The sequence below is a fragment of the Carassius auratus genome, chromosome 21 (assembly GCF_003368295.1).
Source record: "Carassius auratus strain Wakin chromosome 21, ASM336829v1, whole genome shotgun sequence".
Classification (NCBI taxonomy): domain Eukaryota; kingdom Metazoa; phylum Chordata; class Actinopteri; order Cypriniformes; family Cyprinidae; genus Carassius; species Carassius auratus.
In genome coordinates this window covers 3,716,769-3,738,726 of record NC_039263.1, presented here as the reverse complement: position 1 = coordinate 3,738,726, position 21,958 = coordinate 3,716,769, and the positions used below count along the sequence as shown (strand labels likewise).

The 21,958-nt window shown below is 34.9% G+C and overlaps 1 protein-coding gene across 6 annotated transcripts in view; it reads left to right on the top strand.

The window, feature by feature from the left end:
• The window catches only part of tcf7 (transcription factor 7), a 49,040-nt gene that overhangs the window by 9,009 nt on the left and 18,073 nt on the right, over window positions 1-21,958 (top strand). For 4 of the 6 annotated variants that reach the window (XM_026195528.1, XM_026195531.1, XM_026195532.1 and 1 more), the window contains exons 4-6: window positions 14,117-14,231; window positions 18,904-18,982; window positions 20,593-20,679. In XM_026195528.1, coding sequence (XP_026051313.1) covers window positions 14,117-14,231; window positions 18,904-18,982; window positions 20,593-20,679 — 281 coding nt within the window. The remainder of the gene's footprint in view (window positions 1-14,116; window positions 14,232-18,903; window positions 18,983-20,592; window positions 20,680-21,958) is intronic. The other 2 variants (XM_026195529.1, XM_026195533.1) reach the window with 1 other exon arrangement.

The window sequence follows — 21,958 nt, the reverse complement described above, 5'->3', positions numbered from 1 at the left end:
ATTGTAATGTTTGGTATCACTGAGATGATATTATAGTGTTTATTAATAGTTTGTTTTCCATTTAAATTATAGTTAAGGTTTTAGTATTTTTAAATTATAATATATATATATATATATATATATATATATATATATATATATATATATATATATATATATATATATAATATATTCATATTCTATTCCTATTAATGTTTGTTATTTCAAGTAACAAAAATATATTATAAAGTGTCAATTTCAGATAATAATAAAAACCCTGTAATTTAAATAGCTAAATGTCTCTCTCTCTCTCTCTAATATATATATATATATATATATATATATACACACACAGATAGAGAGAGAGAGAGATTTTTTTATTAAATAATTATTTAATCATAATTTAAAAAGTACTTTCTTTTCTTTTACACATACACTATATATATATATATATATATATATATATATATATATATATATATATATATATATATATATATATATATATATATATATATTAATATGAAAGAAGGCTTAAAAAATGGATAATGTCCTTGCAGAAAATTAGCAGAACTTTTACTTTCAATCCTAAAATGCATTATTCAATTAATAATTTAAAATATGGGTAAATTGCCTGTAAAAAGCGATACAGAATATTCCTCGATATTATGGCCTTTAATGAAACTGCACTCGATCGTCAGACAGAGACGTTTACGGGCAGCTCAGAGCTGCTCTTCATTAGCGTCTCGGCTCCGGTATGCCGCTCGTGGAAGTCACTGGTAATTATGGGATGCAGGGGCAGGAGAATCCAGAGCCGGTTCGCTCGGAGGAGGCAGAAAACCTCATATTTATATTACAAATCATCATCAAACTATGTGCCTGACCACAGGACAAATAAGACGCAGTGTTGGGAAGCGGGACTGGAGGGGAGGGTCACACGTTTCAATAGACTGCAGTACATAGGGGCTTTTTTATGCAAAAACTATATGGTAAAGTGGCTTGCTGTGTAATTTGTCCAAATGATCGATTAGCTTGATGCCTCCTTTGCTGAGACCCACGTCCTTCTCCAATACCCATGCAGTGTTGTTCAGTCGACAGATATTTTAGTGCAAACACCACAGAATGTGACACACACCTTCATCTGCTCCGGATAAATTTAATTATTACCCTACATTTTTTAATTATTTATTTTTTAATAATCACAGCAGTTGGTGCACTGTAAAAAATATTCCTATTTTAACTTAAAAACTCAAAGTTCAGTTGCTGCCTTAAGTTAAGTAAATCTTGTCAAAACTTTTTGTAGAAGTCATTTCAAGATAAATTACTTTAAATCAAGTCAAATTTAAAAAGTTGAATTGACTGACTTGGACTTTGCATGAAATTTGCATGCAAAAGGTAAATATGTAATCTGTTTTTTTTTTTTCAAAAGTACAGTTACTTTTACCGATACAGAGTCAACTACTAAATACTAAATACTAAAACTACTAATACTAAAACTGTAAATATATATATATATATATATTTATTATTATTATTATTATTATTATTATTATTATTATTTTTTTTTTTAGTACAAAATGACTGTTTCTTAAAGTTGTAAAAAAATTATCAATAATACAATTTCTTAAAACATTTCACACAATATTTTATTCCATGTTTTAATTTTAACAGTAAATGTCTGATGTGCAGCACTAGTAAAGGAATGGTTTTTAAATGGATTTACATTAAAGCATTAATAAAACGTTTTAATGCATTAATTTTATTAACACAGTTTTTGGTGATAATTTTGTATGTAAACACTAAATCCATAAAAAACTAAACCATGTAACATTTCTCAAACTTATTTTTACTTGGGGCCTATTGTTGTTGAATTGTTATTAAATTGTTAAAGATTTATGATTTCAATTGATTATACATGTTTTTGGAATCCAATTTGGAAAAATCAGGGAAAAAATAAAACCGATTTCATAGGGGTTTCTCCTGTGCGTATTTATTTTTGTGCTCTGAAGAGCATCAAAGGTTTCTGTTTGCAGCGTTGAACATTGTAGCCAATCATAGAGATGTTTGTTGAACACATGAACGCAGTAGCCAATCAGAGGCCAGAATTGTTTTTTATTTATTTTTTTATTTTTAAATCAATATTTACTCAACTGTAAACTATTTCAAAGCTTCATGCTAACGTTTAAATATTTGATTTAATTTTAAATGCATTATGTATGCAAGTTTTTTTTCTCTTTTCAAATACTGAAATAGTTTTTGCTAACTCATATTGTATTGTGAATCGTGATATTTTATTGGCTTTGGTTCTGACTATTGAATTGTTGGTATAATAACAACCATCTACATCCCTGCTTCAGGCAAAAATTGGCCAGGTAGTTTATATATTTCATCTCTTCCCATCAAAAGAAGCCAAAGCATCAAGCTTTGCATTTCACTTTGCAACGTTTATGTAAAATTAATCATTACATAAACACTCTCAAAAACAACGATCAGCCAATCAGATCAGCTGACTGTCACAATTAATGATTTACAAGTTTAATAAAGTTTCTAACCTTTGGGTTTAGTAAAGATTCACCGGCAATCATGTCAGTTATAGCCATATATGTGACCCTGGACCACAAAAACCCATTCTGGTTGTATCCAGGGTCACATATACAGTAGATGTGCTTGTCTTCATCATCATGTAGCTGCGTGGATCTAATGTAGCCAACCTCCACAACATAAAAAGGCTGAGAGAAGCTCCACAGCACGAGCCCTCAGATCTGTGTGAGATGAAAGTCTGAACATCAAATCAATGCTCCAGTCGATAAAAACACGAGGAGAGATTAAAGAGCAGAGGATCAGGCTGCAGCGTGCTAATAGACCACACGAGAGCCAATCGGACGAGGCTTTAATTGATGCGAGCCAGAATAATGTGTGAAGAAGGTGTTCTAATGGTCACGAGCAGATCTTCAGAGAGCTCACCATGCTCCTTTAATCAAACTGCTCTTCAGACACATTAGAGCTTTGTGTGTGATGTTTGATATTCAGTCAAACTATTTTATGTTGAATTTTCACCTGCTGGAACATAAAACAGGTGAAAAGATCCTATAACCTGAACCACATCTACAGATCAGAAGACCACAGATGACTCTCTTCACACCAAACACCTGTTTCTACTGCAGAACACAAAAAGATGAGGTTTTGGAAAATGTTGGCTAACAAAACCGTTTCTGGTCCCTATGGCCTTCCATAGTATTGTGTTTTTGTTTTGTTTTAATCGTCTTCTTCATCCAGCAACTGCTCGGTTTCCCAGATTCTTCAAAATCTCTTCTTTTTTGTGTTCAACAGAAGAAAGAAACTCATTCTGGTGTGGAATAACATGAGGGATGAATAAATGATGTCAGAATTTTTTAGGTGTACTGTCTCTTTAAGAAGGATTTGAATTCCAGAGCAATTCATCATAACCTCTTAAAGTTAAAATATCCTCCGACTTGTCTTAAATCTCCATTTAATGAATTGAATGGCTTGTTTCAAAGGTAAATCCTTACAACATAACACTAGCTAAATATAACTATAACTAGCAATGTGAACAAGTGCTCTAAAAATGGACTGATAATGTAAATAAAGATGATGCATTCTCAAAAAAAAAGGTACAAAAGCTGTCACTGGGATGGAATCTTTTCAAAAGGTATACTTTTGTACCTAAAGTGTCTGTATTATTACCTTAAAGGTGCATATTATTACTTAAAGTGTCCATATTAGTATCTAAAAGGTACAAAAGTACCAAAAGGAGCCGGCCCATTGACCGCTTTTGTACCTTTTTGTCTTGAGAGTGTGCCGTGAAATTCGCTAAATTCATTTTGTCATCAAAAATCATCAAGCCTTGCATATCACCAAGAGACAGTTTATCTAAAGTCTGTTATCGAGTTGATCAGCAGTCAAGTCTTCTTACAACCCGTCGTCAGACTTCTTTTTAAGAGAAGTTTGATGGATCCAGACCAGATGCGTCACATTTCCTCCGAACGCTCGTCTGTCGTGTCTGAGATGGTGGTCTTGATCTTGAGCGTGTGGGTGTTTGACGTCAGTCCAGATCTACTGTCTGTCACAAAGACACAGATAATAACCCTGTCAGCATGCATTATCTCATGCTGTAACAGGAAGTGATGTCACAGATGAAAGTTCCAGTGACTTGATTTCCTCTTCCCACCTGATCAGATTCAGTGCTCTGTTAGGTTTACAACATATTGTCTATATATATATATATATATATACACGTTACAATATATCATAGACATTATCATTTTTATTATTGCAATAACATAACAGTTTTCAGTTCTAATATACTTTAAAGTGTAATTTATTTCTGTGATGCTCCGCTGTATTTTCAGGATCATTCCTCCAGTCTTCAGTGTCAGATGATCTTCAGAAATCATGAAAATATGATGATTTATTATCCGTGTTGGAAACAGTTTTTATTTATTTTAATTTTATTATATATATAAAAACAAATCAGGATTTTTGATGAATAAAAACGCAAAACAATAATGGTATTTATTTAAAATAGAAATAGTTTCTTACTACTGTTCAAAAGTTTGGGGTCACTAGATTTTTCTGGAAGGAATTAATACTTTTATTCAGCAAGGATGTGTTGATAAATTGAATAATTTAGACAAAAGTGATAGTAAAAAATTATGTTGATAGAAATCATTTCTACTTTTAGTAAATGCTTTTTTCGTAACTTTTTTTATTAATCAAAAAATTCTGAACAAAAATGATCAAATGTTCCCAAAAAATAATAATGTAATAAATAAATAAATATAGTGATGATGTAACGATGCTGAAAATTCAACTTTGATCACAGAAATAAATTATATTTTAAAGTATATTAAAATAGAAAACCAGTATTTTAAACTGCAATAATATTTCACAATATTACCTTTTTTCTGTATTTTTTATCAGATAAATGCAGCCTTTATGAGCAGAAAATACTTTTTTCTTTTTTTAAGGGTTAAAAGATTTATTTAAAAATCGTACTGATCAGCAGTTTACAGTCATCAGCATTTGAAGTGGATCAAAAAAGTTAATCAAAATTGTTTTTAAGATGCATTTTGGTTTTAGGACATCTTTGATGAAAGGTTTTGATCCACTTCAAATATATATGAATATATATAATGACACTTACGTGTGAAGTTATACATATAATGTCCTAACCTCTCTATCCTGTTCATAACGACAGTCTTTAAACTTGTGCAGTATAAATCAAATAAACATGGGTCTTTGGGAGTTTGGTTAGCAAACATATAAAGCATCCAAAAATATTGAGTTGATAAAGAAGCCGCAGGATCCAGCCGCTTCCAGCTGCTTTCCTCTGGTTTAATATGATTGATATGTGCAGCCACATCTGAGACGGTTTGAGCTCCGTGATGATGATTAGAGTCACGTCTGCCAAGAGGAAATAATGTCACCTTGTAATGCATTCTGGGTAATGCATCCTGCCGTTTATTCCTTCATGTCCACTGTTGGCCTAAAATCTTTTTAATCGATCAGTGCTTCATTATTTGTTAAATGCACTCTTGACCCAAAGACTCTTGCTCAGTGGAAGATGATGTGCTCTGAAACCCATAACTAAAACAACCGTCCATTATTCACTCAGATCTCCCTCTCATTGGCACTCGTGAAGTGTGATGTTGTGGTGCATGTGATGAATAAACCGCATGTTTCCACCGTTTTGAACCGTTTTTGTCCTTTCTGCTAAAATCTCATTTTGTTTTAACTTTGAGACAGAAAAACATCAGTTTCTGTTCGCTGAGCTCTGAAATACTTAATCGAGTAGAAACTGTGTAAAATAATTTATATGCTTTTAGTTTTGCCAAATTCTGAAGGAATTTATCAGGTATAAAATGATTTTAACAAATGCTTAAAAAGTTTAAAAGTAAAATATTCTTTCTAGTTTTGCCAGGCTCTAAAATATATTGTATATAAATTGAGTAAAAAGACTTTGAATAAAGGCTTATATCTTTCTAGTTTTCTAAAATATTGTATGGGGTAACAATTGAGTAAAAAAAGAAAAAAATGTTTTTAGCTTTGCCAAGCTCTTAAAATGTTGCATAAATTGATAAATTTTGTATAATTTATTTAGTTTTGCCAAGCTCTAAAAAATGTGTATAAATTGATTACAAGTTATGGATTTTTCTAGTTCTTCAAGCTCTAAAATATTTTATGTGTAAAAAAAACTGAATGAAAATGATGCATGTTTCTAGTTTTATAAATATTTTGTTTAATTTGTTTTATTTGTTTAAAATCCTGATGCGGTAAAAAATAAGTCATGGTAAAACCTGCTGGAGTCTAAAAAAAATTAAGCAAAGCTTTTGTAATATTTCATTAAATTGTTTTTGAAAAATTCATATATATATATATATATATATATATATAACACACACACACACACATATTTTAGTATTTTATTGGGTATACATTTAGTAAAAATAAATAAATCCTTATGTTGTAAATCATGGACATCTGGGCAAGTCATAGTCTTTGTGAAACATGTTTGAGTCTAAAAAAACTAAACAAAACAAAGAATAAGCCAAGATCTGAAATATTTTATTCAGTATAAATTGGTTAAAAAAATAAATGTTAAAGTTTTTCCAAGCTCTGAAATATTTTATTGGGTTTAAATTTAAATGTAATTTTTTTTTTTTTTACTAAAATAATAAATTGTGTATAAACTAGAGGTGGGCATAGATTAAATTTTTTTTAATCTAGATTAATCTCACTGTGATCTTGAAATTAATCTAGATTAAAATGGCTCATTCGAATTCTGCCGAAGGCATTCAGAATATGTGTTACCCAAATAAAATTGGCAAACAGTAAGTCTTTGAGAAGGGTTTATCAAGCTAGATGGTGCATTAGAAAAGGGGCTCATCTCCTGTTTCCAAAATGCATCACAAAGTGCTTGAAAAAGCTGTAAACTAATTCCACATTGAACAAGGTGCAAACAACATTACGCCTGTTTCACACCAATGTTTAAGTTTTTTTTCTTCAAGTTTGTAGGTGTCAAGGTACAGAAACCAAATAATAGCACTGGATAGTCTTCAATGTAAAAATGAAATATACAATCAAACCCACATTTATTCAGACACCTTCAACATTTCTCACATTATTACAGTTTTGCTATATATATCAAAAATTAAATCTGGTGTCTGAATAATTTTTTGGGTTGACTGTTAAAACTACAACTACAGAAACTATTTTCTTTCATTTTCTTGGATTAACATTACAGCAGCCAGTAGCTAAATTAGGCGCTGTCACTTTAAGACACGATGAACGCATCCAATATAATACACATCCCATTTTCTTCCTCAACTGTTTACTTTCACTTTAGAAATAACTGACAGTTTTTTCAAGCATAATTTCCAAGGTGGATATTTTGACATTTTGTATGTATTTGTCGGCACAAGAGCAAAAATAAGCAAATTCGATGTTCTAGTGTTTTGAAGAGAGCTCGGTTCAGTGTCGCTGTCCGTGATACACGGCTCTCTCTCTCTCTCTCCGCACCGAACACAGCGTGCGAGTAACAGCTACTCCGTTCAGCTTTTCCGCGTCTAGTTTTTGGATGCTTTAATGTTTAAATCGACAAGCGGTACGGCTTAACAACACGTGAAAAAGATAAGCTTTCGTGAAGATGCGCAGCAGTGGCCCGTCAACTGTCCTGAGCATCTTTTTAAGCTGTCCTCAGTGAGTCAGTTATATAAAATATCTAGGTGAAAGTTATCATAGCTTGCTTAGTATAGACTCAGCTCCCAACCCAACTTAGAGAATAGATTAACGGCGATATTTTTTTTATCGCCCGATAAGAGTCTCGCGTTAACGCAGCACGTTAACGTCCATAACGGCCCACCACTAATATAAACTGAGTTTTAACAGTGCTTATCCTGTAAGTGCTGTGTGAAAGAGGACGGACCCCACAGACGGCTGTAGTCATGGGAACGGGGCCGTGTGGGGGTGCGAGGGCCTTCTCCGCGGGGGGCATCCAGCAGAGCGACGTGAATTAATCAGAGGGAATAAATTACTACATGAAAGCGCTTGGATCCCCGTCCATGCATATTTGAGTCTGTGCTGCTCCGAACACATTCATGATTCCATCTCGATGATGTGATTCCGCTCCGTTTCTCAAGCTCGGACAAACATGACCGCTGGAAACACACTCATAATGTGCTGTGATGTGATGTCTCAAGCCGTTATTGGTGTCTGTCCATAACGCTCGTTACATCATGTTGTTATTAATCTCAGTGCTAACTCAGACTAACTCAGATACAATACACTCCTCATTTGCTGATTATTAATAGTTAGCAAGGGGTGGATTAAGGGATCTAATGCGTAATTATACATTAAAATGTGCTTTATGAGTACTAGTAAACAGCCAGTATGCTAGTCATATGCATGCTGATAAACAAGTGGTTAATAGTGAGACCTGGAGTATATTTATTTGAATGTAGGAGATTTTCTTTCTGCAGGGTTTGATTAAAGGCTTTTGTCTTGATTGGGAATCTGAAATACTAGAACCATCAATGATCAGACCCTTGTGAAAAGTGCTTTTAAAAAGAGTAATAATTATGGAAATAATGTGCATTAAAAGAACATACTTAAGCGTGAACTGATGTTTTCGGGAAACTTTATTGCATCTTGTTTTCCAATTAAGTGAAAATTGTAAATTGATATTAAATGCACTTTTAAGTACAACTTTTTATGTAATTTCATAATTACTTGTATTGTCTTTGAAATGTGTTTCAAGTTGGATTTATTTACTGAGAAGCATTTAACTAAAACCTGATTTAATGTCATGTTGTAAGTCTAGTTTTTCCTACCGTAAATATCTCAAAGCTTCATTTTTGATGATAAGAACTTCATTTGAACGACTTTAAAGATGATTTTTTTGCTGGCTCAGATTCCAGATTTTCAAATAGTTGTATCTCAGACAAATACTGTCCTCATAACAAACCACACATCAATGGAGAGATGATATATTCAGCTTTGAGATGATGTAGAAATCTCAATAAAAAAAATACATATTATCTGCAAGTACAGTTATTTAAAACCTAAACTTAAGATCTGAAGTATACTAAGGTGCACATTCCTTGCACTGTTTTACGTGAAGGTGTAAGTGGACAGAGGAAGGGATATGTTAATGCTTGAGCGTATGGATGGAGCGTGATCATGCCTCATCTGAGTTCAGTGTTAAACTTCGCTGTTTCTCTGTCAAAACACCCCGTCCTTCTACAGGCTCAATCCTTTGATGTCGTAGCCATTAGTAAAGAGCCTCCAATGACACTTGCTCACACACACACACACACACACACACTCCTGTTCCCAGAGGCACTACCACCAACCGTTCCCGTCTGCCTCACCTCAGCTCCGGAGTCTCTGCTCTCTTTCATCTGTGGCTGTTGTGATGCTGTAATTATCATCATCGTAACTGTGAAGGAAAGGTGTGTGTGATAAGTCCAAACAGCCAGGGGTCTCGCCACGCGGTGTAATTATGAGACGCGCTCCAGCCATGACTGGAGATGTCCAACAAAGTAACCGAGAATGATGGGAAACTGTGTCGTTTTTGTTGTCTCATTAAACTACCAAATGACAGTCCGTGCATTTCATCTGCAACTGGATGCAAAACACATTTGGTGACACTTTATTTAACACTACACATGCATTGTATGTTTTCATCAATAATTGTTAAAATGCATGAAATATTTGCAGGTTTGCTTCATATGTTTGAATGCATTATATAAACTAAATTGATGAGTATTATATATTCCATCTGTTGTTACTCATGAGATCATGCAGTGTATTAGAAGACATATGCATTGCATTAAAACTACTTTTATTATGTATAAAGTGTTAGCAGAAATGCTAATGCTCAAATATGCAGTGCTTAATATTTGAAACAACCCGATAAATGAATCAAGCATCTGACCTTTGAGGATTTTAAAGCAATTTATTAGCAGTTATTTTAATTCTTCCTGAAAAATCTCACGGAAAAACAGATCTTGAGTTCGTAAACAAGAAAAAAATGTCAGTTCAGGTCTAGAGATTTTGCTGTAAATCTAAACCCTCGAGAAAAACCCCGTAGACTATTTCAATCATCACTTTTGTCACAAACCTTTTAAACGCATGTCTGTGCGTAAGCAAATTCATTTTTTTCTGCATTTCCAAGTACGGTTGAGCGTGGAGATGGGTTTTTTTGCTCTGGCGAGGTGTTTCCCTCGGGCACCGAGGCCCGTGTCAGAAATTCCCGGCAAATTCAAAGCGTTTCAGAAAGTGAAGTTTCATTTTGAGTCATTGACTTTGTGTTAGGTTTATCTTTCTTGTCACACACGTTTGATGTGCGACGGGCGTTTCGTCTGTATTTACGGTCTGTTTGTTGTGTTGCTGTTTTTGATTTGGCTTCTCTGTAAATGGCTTTGTCTGGTTTTAAAGTGATTGTTTTAATGCGACTGTGTTTTTGTGATTTATTTCAGTAATAAAGCGTGCTTGTGTCAGATTCCTCCAAACAATGGCGGAGTTGTTTTAAGGCGCCCGTCCCGTACAAACACAGTGTTTTGGATAGAAATGGGACAGTTATTTGTCTTCATACGCTGTAAACAAGACGGTTTCTCAGAGTTATTGCTTCGGAGCGTCACGCTGTCATGAAAACACTCTTCTTTGTTTGTTGGCACTTTATCAGTTTTCATCTGGTTTTAGCAAGCCAAGTATTATTCACTTATTTTGAAGAGCACATAATTAAAGCCATTTCTGATGGACTTTATCACACACAGAACCAGATTTTTGCTGCCTATAAATTATTGTGCAATTATGTTTATGCTCATAGACTTTTACACAAATTTCCTATTAATACATTTAATATTGGTGTGTGTGTCTATCTACTTTAATCATATATAAACATATACATCATAAAAATTTTGTTAAATATTATTGCAATTTATAACACTGGTTTTCTATTTTAATTTTACGTTAAAATCTCATTTATTTCTGTGATGCTCCGCTGTATTTTCAGCATCATGACTCTTCAGATATCAGTCTAATATGATGATTTAATATCTTATTATTATTGTTTTTTTTGTTTTTTGTTTTTTTTTGAACCTGTGCTACTTTTTTTTCAGGATTCCTTGATGAATAAAAAGTTCAAACGAACCGCATTTATTAAAAATACAAATATTTTCGGACAATATAAGTCTTCACTATCACTTTTTAACTTAAAAATCTAATATTTTCTGACCCCAAGCTTTTGTACGGTAGTGTATATGATTATAAAAGTAGGAAATGTATACTTAACCATATTTTGTGGACACATCTGTAACAAGAATTGAGCTAAACTTGACAAAACCTTCTTTTGTGGACGTTCTCATTCATAAAAACAGAATACAGTTAAATACAGCGGTTGTTGTTTTTTATGGTCAAGATGTCAAATGTTTTCTTTTAGGGTTAGGTCATAGTGTTTATAAAAACAATAGAAGTCTATGTAATTTCCCCAGTTAGATGGTTGAATAACCGTGCATGCGCGCGCGTGTGTGTGTGTGTGTGTGCTTTGGTCTACTCTGTAAAAAAACAACAACCTAATGCATTGAAAACATAAGCTGAAGAGATGAATTCATTGCACTCGTTCCACTGTGCAATGCAATTTCTGGTGACTTGCAAGAAATCGAGTCCAACTGAAATGAATGCAAACAATAATAAGACTTGTTTTACAATCTAGTTGTCTGAATAAACCTGGCGTTGATGAATGGCTTTGTTCCTCTTTTGTAATAAAAGCATGCGCTAGATGCATAAATGTAAATGGAGATAATGACACCATTTGTGTTGTGTTGTCTGGCGAGTAATAACACAATGCATGAGCAGTTGTGAGATGTTCGGTGTGTTCACGCTGGGGGCGGAGTGTGTTTAAACGTGCCTCTGTTGTTATGTCTGCGTCTCCTTTGAAGTTCCTCAAACCTCACACTAAGTGGCACTCATTTTCCCCGTCTCACAGATCTGGCAGAATTATTTCCAGATTGCGGCGCGCAGACGCGGTGTCAGGCGTAACGTAGCTCCAGCAGCATCACAAAGAGCTCTTGTCTGATTTTAGTCTCTTCACGGATGCTTTAAAGAGGCATCGAAATCAAATTGACCTCAATTCTAATGAACCCACCCACATTTACCCTCAAGACAACAGGAATAGATACACAGCCTTTAAAGACCACTGTGGAAATTTTGCTTGTCTCACTTTCACTCAGTCAGGAAATGGAGCTTTTTCTCAGTTACAGTAATCTGTATTATAATTAATACATTTTAAATAAACTGTAGATTTGTTGCATTACTGTTTGAATGGCGTCAGTTTACTTCCTGTGTTCTGTGATTTCCAAAAATATCACGATGAGATGCTTTTTCATTTAAAATATGGAAATAAACAGCGCTCTGGTGTCTCTGAATTGTAAATTGCATGCTCTTTGGAGAACATGAGTGTCACGTTTAATTCCTGTAGCTGATTAAATACTAACAAAATAAGAAATGCATGCTCATTTTTCAGTTCGTCTTGTTTTGTTAAGAACATAATAGCACAGGGATGTTTAGGGATGTTCATGCATTTGGTGTGTTGGGTGTTCTGGGTTTTCTATGGGGTCGTTCTGAGACGACGTCAGCTCCTAAAAACACTTCCTCCAGGCATCATCATCATCACAGAGACCAGAGGTTCATCTGATTCAGCGTTCTTGACCACATCAATGGCAACATAAAACGTTCAGACGCGTCAAACACATCAGTGCTCAAACACCAGATTAAAGACGTAACACTCAAAGCGCTCGCTTCCCAACGGTCCTCTAATTTCCGCTTCAAAAAAGCACTTAGGTTTTTAAAGCAAAGAATACATTAGACGGGACGGCGTTTGAGAACCGAGGAGCACACGAATCTTCGTGTCCATCAGTGGTCAGTAATAAAGGACCGGACCCTCAGAACAAGTCACGCTTGCATTGTCATTCAAAGAAACGCCGGATAAAAGGAAAGAAACGCATGCAAATAGGTTTAGTGCTCTGAGATATAATAGCCGTGTTCATCTGACCGTCATGCACTGAATTAATTAACACTGGAATCCTCTCAGCAAGATTTCTTTTGGTCTTTTTGAGATGCAACAGTTTGTATGTTGTGTGAAATATAAGATAAGACAAGCTTTTCCTGTAGTGTTTTATCTCTGTGTAAGTGTACGTTCATGAAATCAGTTCTTTAGTGGATGGAGATGTCCAGTAAAGTTCTCAGTCGCTGTGGTCATGTGTGAGAAATAAACTGTGCTTGGGGCAGAAATGGAGGCTAAATAATTAAACAAGATGTATGTACAATATCAAGAGCAATAATGACTGAATCAGGTGTAGCGAAGCTTCAGGAATATGATTTGTCTGATGAGCACTTTAGTGACATGCACAAGAATTACACTTTTTTTAATCAAAACACTGTTGTTGTTGTTGTTGTTGTTTTTTAAAGATGCACTAAAAAAGTACATGTTTTTTATTTTTTGCATTACTAAAAAAAATGTTCAAGCATTGCAAAAAATATTATTTTTTATTGAAAACATATTGAACTTTATGCAAGCTGACCATAGCAAATAATATTAGTCTTGAGTAATTACTGAAGTTGCATACAGCATTAATCTGAAAAAATGTTGTGGCTTTAAAGACTGGGTTTGATTACAGGTGTTTAATGGGGAGCGCACATGAAGACTTTGCACATACATAAATGTGACCACACATGGCAAATCTGTCCGATTCTGTTGGAAACGCAGTCTGGAAGTCTCGCACACATGTGCACAGATGAAAAGAGGCTCATATGAAAGGCACAGCAGTCAGAAGTTTGGCCAAGAAATGCAGCTACTTCCAGCCATGCAACCGCCATGACGCATCGTGTCAAACAACATGCTGTTAGCATTAGCAAACTGGATTTCACATGAGTTATTGAAGGCCATTTGTAAACACAGACATGAAAGCAAACAAGCTCTTGTGCTGCTGGCCTTGATCATCAAAGGCGTATCGATCAAATGGCTCCTTCCCATTGATTCCTTCAACATCTGACACGCTCGCACGCCGCTTTCAAGCAACTGACCAGCATCTTGTGTGTGTGTGTGTGTTTCTTTCAGTCCAACAAAGTGTCGGTGGTCCAGCAGGGGATGCATCCTCTGACGCCGCTGCTTCCCTACGATCACTTCAACCCCAGTCCTCCACACATCCCCACAGACGTCAGCCAGAAACCAGGTAACACACGATCTAGCATCTCTCTGGACCAGCTGCATTCAACAGTTTAATAACTGATGCACACACACCAGTGTTGTGTTATTCTCTTGACATCCAAACCAGGGAGCTCCGGATCATGCAGATTACATTTACATTGAGTCACTTTACATTGAGGCATGTAGAATAGAATAGAATAGAATAGAAGCAATCAAAATCAACAAAAGAGCAATGATATACAAGTGCTGTAAGTCTTAGTTCGCTTAACTCCGTACACATAGCAAGTTTCTTTTTTATTATATAATAAACTAAAAAGAAAACAAAATTAGATAGAATGCAAAAAGAATAGAGAAGCCAGTGTTAGTTTTTGTTGTTGTTGTTGTTGTTTTTAATAAAATAGAATAGAATAGAATAGAATAGAATGAGCAGGTCATTTCACCAGGAGGGAACAGTTAATGTAAAAGTCTGTGAAATTGATTTTGTGCCTCATTGTGATGCCCGTTTAAATGTTATTCAAAGATCATACAATCTTCATCAGTTGTGGCATTAGAACACATTTGAGGCTTGTTATTAAAGTTTGTGTAAAGTCGTTTCTGAGAATAGTTAGAAATGTATTGATGAAGCATGTTACAAAGACTGTGAACTATGTACGTGGAGTTACGATTTTGTCGAGATTGTGTGTGTGTGTGTGTTCACTGCTGTGTGTACACAACTAATATCTTCAGACAGCTGATTCACTCCAGAATGAAGAGGTGACAGTCTTTATGAAGGAGTCGGTGAATCATGGGACTCGTTTCAATCAGCACTGTGCTGCTCAGAGACTGAGCTAAAAACAGACAATACTGTGTCTGAAATATAATAAGATTAACTTCTTGTTTATTGAACTATTGTATCAAATCGATATTGTGCTAACGTTCAGGAAGACTAAAACTTACAGCATTAACTAATAATAAGAGTGGCCATTATTTTTTTCTTTGTGAGGAACAGACCTGCGTTTGAGTCATTGTTGACTGATGATCTTCCCCTCCGCTGAAGCACAAACACACTTACTTCTGCTGTTTGCTGTTTTTAGTCTTGACATGAGATGTTAATGTAAAGCAAGAGTCCTCAGTAATATGTTTTTTCCATAAAAATATTAGCTTTCTTGAATGTCTTTCGGGAGGAGAGGATGAATTTACGTGTTGTGAAACCCACAGCTCATATTCAGCGCCCATCAGCTGTTATAGATCAACTAAAATGGTCATCATAAAGGTGTTTAAACTACCAAATACATTTACTTTCACGTATTTGAGAATCAGAATATCAGCTATTTCATAATCTAGTGAACATGTTTGTGAATATTTTTGATACAGAAAGGAAAAAACTAAATGAAAGCAATGCTTGTGTCATACAGCGCTGCGGTGTGTCACATTTACATTACATTTGCATTTATTATTTAGCAGACACTTTTATCCAAAGGGACTTAAAATTGGGGAGTATATCAAGCGATTCATCTTAATGAGACAAATAGACAGAAAGTGCTCATGCTACCAAGTTTAGCCCCACCCACCAATTCTACATAACGGTTTAGCCCCGCCCACCTATTATAACTCTGTTTAGCCCCGCCCACTGATTATACACCACTGCCTGTATTAGCCCCGCCCACCGATTCTACATTACTGTTTAGCCCCGCCCACCTATTTTACAGCGCTGCCTGTTTTGGCCCCGCCCACCAATTCTACATTACTGTTTAGCACCGCCCACCGATTTCTACATCTCTGTTTTAGCCCTGAGCCACTAATTCTATATCACTCTGTTTAGCCCCGCCCACCTATTCTATTTCACTATGTTTAGCCCCGCCCACCTTTTTATTTAACTCTGTTTAGCCCCGCCCACATATTCTATATCTCTGTTTAGCCCTGCCCACCGATTTTTCTTTTCATTTATTTATTTTAGGACAGTGCATATTAATCAACATTACTGTAAATGTGCCAGTGTTAGCCAGCAGGCTAATTTTCAACTGTAGTCCATTGGCAAGATGTTATACTAGGCACAAGATAACTAAAAAAAAAAAAAACATATTAAGTCACACAACAATTGATATACAAAATTAAAACATAAAATCATAAAACATAAACTATATAAATTTATAAAGAACCATCTATCCATCTATCTATCATACAAATACCATAGGTTACAGGACAGTTAAAATTTAGAGTCAGACATACATTAATTATTATGAGAGGTGCTCACATTTTTGTATGCTCAAAAGCCAGTCCTTAAGATGGTGTGTAAATGTATGGTGTGAGGTGGAATTTCTAATGTCCACTGGCAATTGGTTCCATAATTTAGAGGCTCTCACAGAAAAGCATAATTGGCCAAAGGAACTGGACCTAAGATTCTACAGAACTGCCTGTTTAGCCCCGCCCACTGATTTGGACATGTAGCATAAATAACGAGAGAGGCGAACAGAGACCGAAGAAGAAACCGTCTGATCCTAACGTTAAGAACAAGTGAATGAATATTATTTTGAATGCGTCAGTAAGAACGTGTTCCTCTTTGTTGGCTTCATTTTACGGCGGATTCGTTTCCAAATCGTTCGCACTTTGATGTGGGTTTTTTCAGAAACAATGAAACTTAACGATGACGCTGTGTCGACGATATTGGATCTGACCGTAATGTCACAACACAAGTGTGAGTTACTGCTTTTATTGCATGCTCACTATTGCCTTGTGTGTAAACAGATCGTTTGATATGAGCGTTATATACGTATTCAACCTAAATCGATGTAAAAATGTTGCTTGCATTATAAGTGGACCTCAGAAAACAGTACAGAATTAAAGGCAGGAGGTTGACTGGTCAGACACCTGTCCTCTCTTTTGTGTGTGTGTGTGTGTGTGTGTGTGTGTGTGTGTGTGTGTAAGTCAGTGAGCTGTGACCCGGCGGGTCTGAAATGTGTCATGACTGTACATCCAGGTGAAGTACACTGAACGTTTGAACCTCAGACACTTACTGTATGTGAAGGGTTTACGGTTTACTGTACTTTGTTTGATATCTGGTTGGTGTTTTCTCTGCGCTTGCGGTCCAGTCATCTCAGGCATCGGTTTGATCGGTTTCACTTTCGCGCAGTGGATCGTGTCTTATATTGAAACACTGTTTTAAAGGCAGTCTGTTTGCTGTTCGTGTCTTCATTTTACCTTCTGTCGGCTGCGCTGGGAATGTTTAGAAAACCAGTTATTATAAGAAATGTTTACTTGCAGTCATGACCAATAACACTTCTGAATCAAACGAGTTCAAATGCTGAGAAATTCATATACTGTATTTGCCAAAAGTTTGGAAACATTATGATTCATAAATAAAGTCTGAAATATATTATTACAATACGTTTTAAAACTCTCTCACTGCTTTTTTGTTTATCGCATGCAATAATTTGTTCCCCCTTTATTACTATATATTTGTTTGAAGCTTTATTTACTTTAATTCTTAACAATGATTATACATTAAGGAAATTAACATAATTATTTTAAAAAGTAGCCTGGTTATATAATTTAATAAAAATGCACAAATGATCGCGATGCATCGTGATATCGATTTGATAAAAATGATAATCGTTATCGAATTGAATCGTGAAACCAGAGCTGATAATAATAATAAAAATAATAATAAATGTGTATTGAATTAGTATTGAATCATAAATTCCGAAAAATGAAAAAAACAACAGAATTTGTAAAAATAAATAAAACATAATATGGCTTTATTTTTGATAATAGCGATAATAATAATAATAATAATTTGTTAAATTGTAATTGTTTTTTAATCAATTGATTAGACATGCTTTTTGCAAATGAAAAGAAATCAAATAATTTAAAATAAATGGGGAAATGTATTTAGTCAAAAATAAAATGTAATTTGGGGAAATTGCATTTTCATTAGGCTATTAAAACATAGTTTTGTTCTTTAATTTAAAGACTATTCTTTTTATTATTAACAAAGCAATAATAAATTATTTAGTTTAAATAAAAGCATTTTTTTTGTTCATCAAAGAGTCCTGAAAAAGTAGCACAGTTTCCAAACAATTATGATTTCTGAAGATCATGTGACACTGAAGACTGGAGTAATGATGCTGAAAATACAGCTGTGCATCACAGGAATAAATTAGATTTTAACATATATTAAAATAGAAATCCAGTATTTTAAATTGCAATAATATTTCACAATATAATTTTTTTTTTCTGTATTTTTATCAAATAAATGCACCCTTTATGAGCCGGAGACAAAAAAAAAAAAAAAAAAACATCTGATCCAAAACAAAAACATTCTAAAAATTACAAAAAACAACAAGATTATTAAACTTTGACTGACTAAAATAAAAATAAAAACAGATTAAAAATATTAAGAAAACTATGAGATAGTATCTGAGTGATACTAAAGTAACACAATCATATTTAAATTAAATTAAATTAAATTTATGCATTTAGCAGATGCTTTTATCCAAAGCGACTTACAATTCATTCAGGCTATCAATTTTTACATATCATGTGTTCCCGGGGAATTGAACCCACAACCTTGCGCTTGCTTGCTTGCTAGCGCAGTGCTCTACCAGTTGAGCTACAGGAACACTATTTATTTATATATTTGATCACTTTCTGATCTCCTCTAAATAAATGAATATATTGGAGTTTACCGGCTGAACTTTGAGTATTTGGTTTGCTTCCAGGTGTTCACAGACATCAGTCGCAGGAAATCTCCGGCTTCTACTCGCTTCCTCAAGGCCAGATCACTCCGTCCATGAACTGGTAAGACAAGACGTCTCTCCCCAAACGTGACCACTGTACATCTCCACTCCTACAAATGAAGGAGCGTTCTTCACAGCGATGCCACAGAAGAACCACTTCAGTCAGTCTCTTCTCATCCTTTATAATCTGAAGAAGCTCTCATCACAAAGAAGCTTTGGTGAAGCAGAAAGGTTCTTCAGATGTTGAAGGTTCTTTATGGAACACAAGGTTCTTCTGTGACATCATCACTGTGAAGCTCCTTTATTTTTAAGAGAGTGTGTGTGTGTGTGTGTGTGCAGCAGCTTAATGTGATAACTGTACTTATGTAAAAAGTTGTATTATTTAATGCAATGGAATAATAATAATATTAATCTCCTCCAATCTTTTAGTTTGCCATTGCATAATCAGTTATTGCATAATATGTTTAGAGACACAGAACTTTCTTAGGTTATTACATTCACATCAGTGTAAGCTTCTTAGGCTACACTGTGAACATTCATGACTACTCTGTGCCATCGATTCTTATCGCTTTTGTTGTTCCAGTTTTAGTTTTGTTTGTTTAATTACAGTTGCTTTAAAAGTTACTGGTTTTCAAATATAAATCATGAATATTTAAGTATTCAGTAAGTGGTTTAAGATGAGATTTAGATTTAAAGAGACAGCATTTTTTATTTAGTTTTTTAAAACATGACTTTTTCTCTGTGCTGTTGTGTGTGTGATAAACGGTCGAGCTGATTTCGAGAGAAACTGCTGATGTTGTGAGTGTCAGATTGATCTGACAGATGTTTTCATCATGCAGTGTGTCGGAGGATAGATGTATATTCTGTGTGTGTGTGTGTGTGTGTTGGGGTTGATGGTGTCATGTTTTAACCTGACGTCTGTCAAGGCTTGAGAAAGCATGATTTCACCTGAAAACCTTTCTATCAGGAAGCATGAATAAATCACCTCTCATTGTTCTGCCGTAAAGTGAAGATTTGAGAACAATCGTGCTCTGTAACAGTGAACAGTGAAGCCCCGCCTCCTTTGATCTGATTGGTCGCCTGGAACATTCAGACATTGACGAGCGCTGAAGCAGACCAGCCTAGAAATGTAACCACGAACGTCATAAATTACACCAGTCCGACTGTTTTCTATAAACTCAGATGTGTTTTAAATCCTCATGAACCAGGTTTATGTATTAATTAGCAATAAATCCAGTTAGTTTCAATCCCATGCAGTTAATGACTGCAGTATCACAATGAACAGATTGATTCTGATTTGAATAAATGCACTTAAAAGTAAAAACCAATCAGATGCAAGTAGTTCGCACCAAACTATGCCCTGATTTATGACATACAACAAAATAAAAGTTTGTCAAAGATTTTTCTTCCAAAGAGATGAAAATGTTCTATGCAATTCCAATACATAAATCATTCATTTAGGCTGAAATATTTTTGAGTGCATCATAAAAATTGTTTTTTAAAAGCACCAGTAAAGTTGAGCGTGTGCATTGCTTTGGGAGAGGTTTCCTGCCTCCATTGGTCAGACCAACAGTAAGTCCCGCCTCAAACTCGGTGTTCAGTGTTTGGAAAGAGTCTTCAGTAAGTCCAGCTCAGCCCCGCGGGGGTCTAACTGTGTCCCCCGACCCGCAGGCCCAATCAGCCTGTCTATCCTCTGCCCTCCTGCGGCTTCAGACAGTCCTTCTCCTCCAGCCTCCAGAGCAGCTCGTCCTTCCCCAGGTACAGTACCAGCCCTCAGCCGCGCTCCACCTGACGCTTCAGCCGTGTGTGTGTGTGTGTGTGTCGCTGCTCCCGGACATGACCCCAGTACTGCTAAACTGAGCCATGCTTACAGGAGCGCTTCGGTTCAGCTCTGCTTCGCTCTGATTCACACTCGATTCAGCTGAAACCTGTCCAGTGAGCTTCTAAAGCACTGCATTATACTGGTTTACATGATCGTGACTCGAGAGGAAATATGTGACCCTGGAGAACAAAACCTGTCATAAGGGTCACTTTTAGAAATTGAGATGTATGCATCATCTGAAGCTGAATAAATGATCTTTCCATTGCTGTGTGGTTTGTTATGATTGTACAATATTTAGCTGAGATGCAACTATTTGAAAATCTGGAATCTGAGCGAGCAACAAAATCTTAATATTGAGAAAATCATCTTTAAAGTTGTTCAGATGAAGTTCTTGGCAATGCATGTTACTATTCAAACATCAAGTTTTGATATATTTACAGTAGGAAATGTACAAAATATCTTCATGGAGCATGATCTTTACTTAATATCCTAATGATTTTTGGCATTAAAGAAAAATTGATAATTTTGACCATGGGTCAGTTGGACATCTTCAATATGTAAACTGCTTGAAACACTGGTTAAACTGGATTGTTCTTGAATTTCTTTCTTGTTTAGTGATGAATGTGCATGCAAGGTTCTGACCTGTGTGTGTTTTGGAGACTATGATTGTGTTGGGAGTCAAATCATGCACCTTGACAGATTTTAATATTGTTTGAATAACAGCAAATATTCAGGTTAAAAACTGAAAACTGGAGTTTGTAAAAATTGTATATGCTGCCATGCAAACGTTTGGGACCAGTAAGATTATTATTGTTTTTAAAGAAGTTTTTTTTTAATGCTCATAAAGGCACCATTTATGTAATTAAAAATACAGATTAAAAAAAAAATATTATTAGATATTATTACAATTTAAAATAATGGTTTTATGTTTTGATACACTTCAAAATAGAATTTATTCTTGTGATCAAATCTGAATTTCTCACACTTCAGTTAGAAATCTTTTCCAATAATGTAAGCATTTATTATCACTTAAAAAAATCAATTTAATACATCCTTGCTGAATAAAAGTTTTAATTCCTTTCTAAAACTTTTGAATTAATTGTTACAAAAGATTTCTAGAATAAATCAGCATGTTAGAACGATTTCTGAAGACTGGAGTTATGATGCTGAAAATTCAGCGTTTGATCTCAGGAATAAATTAAACTGGAAAGTATA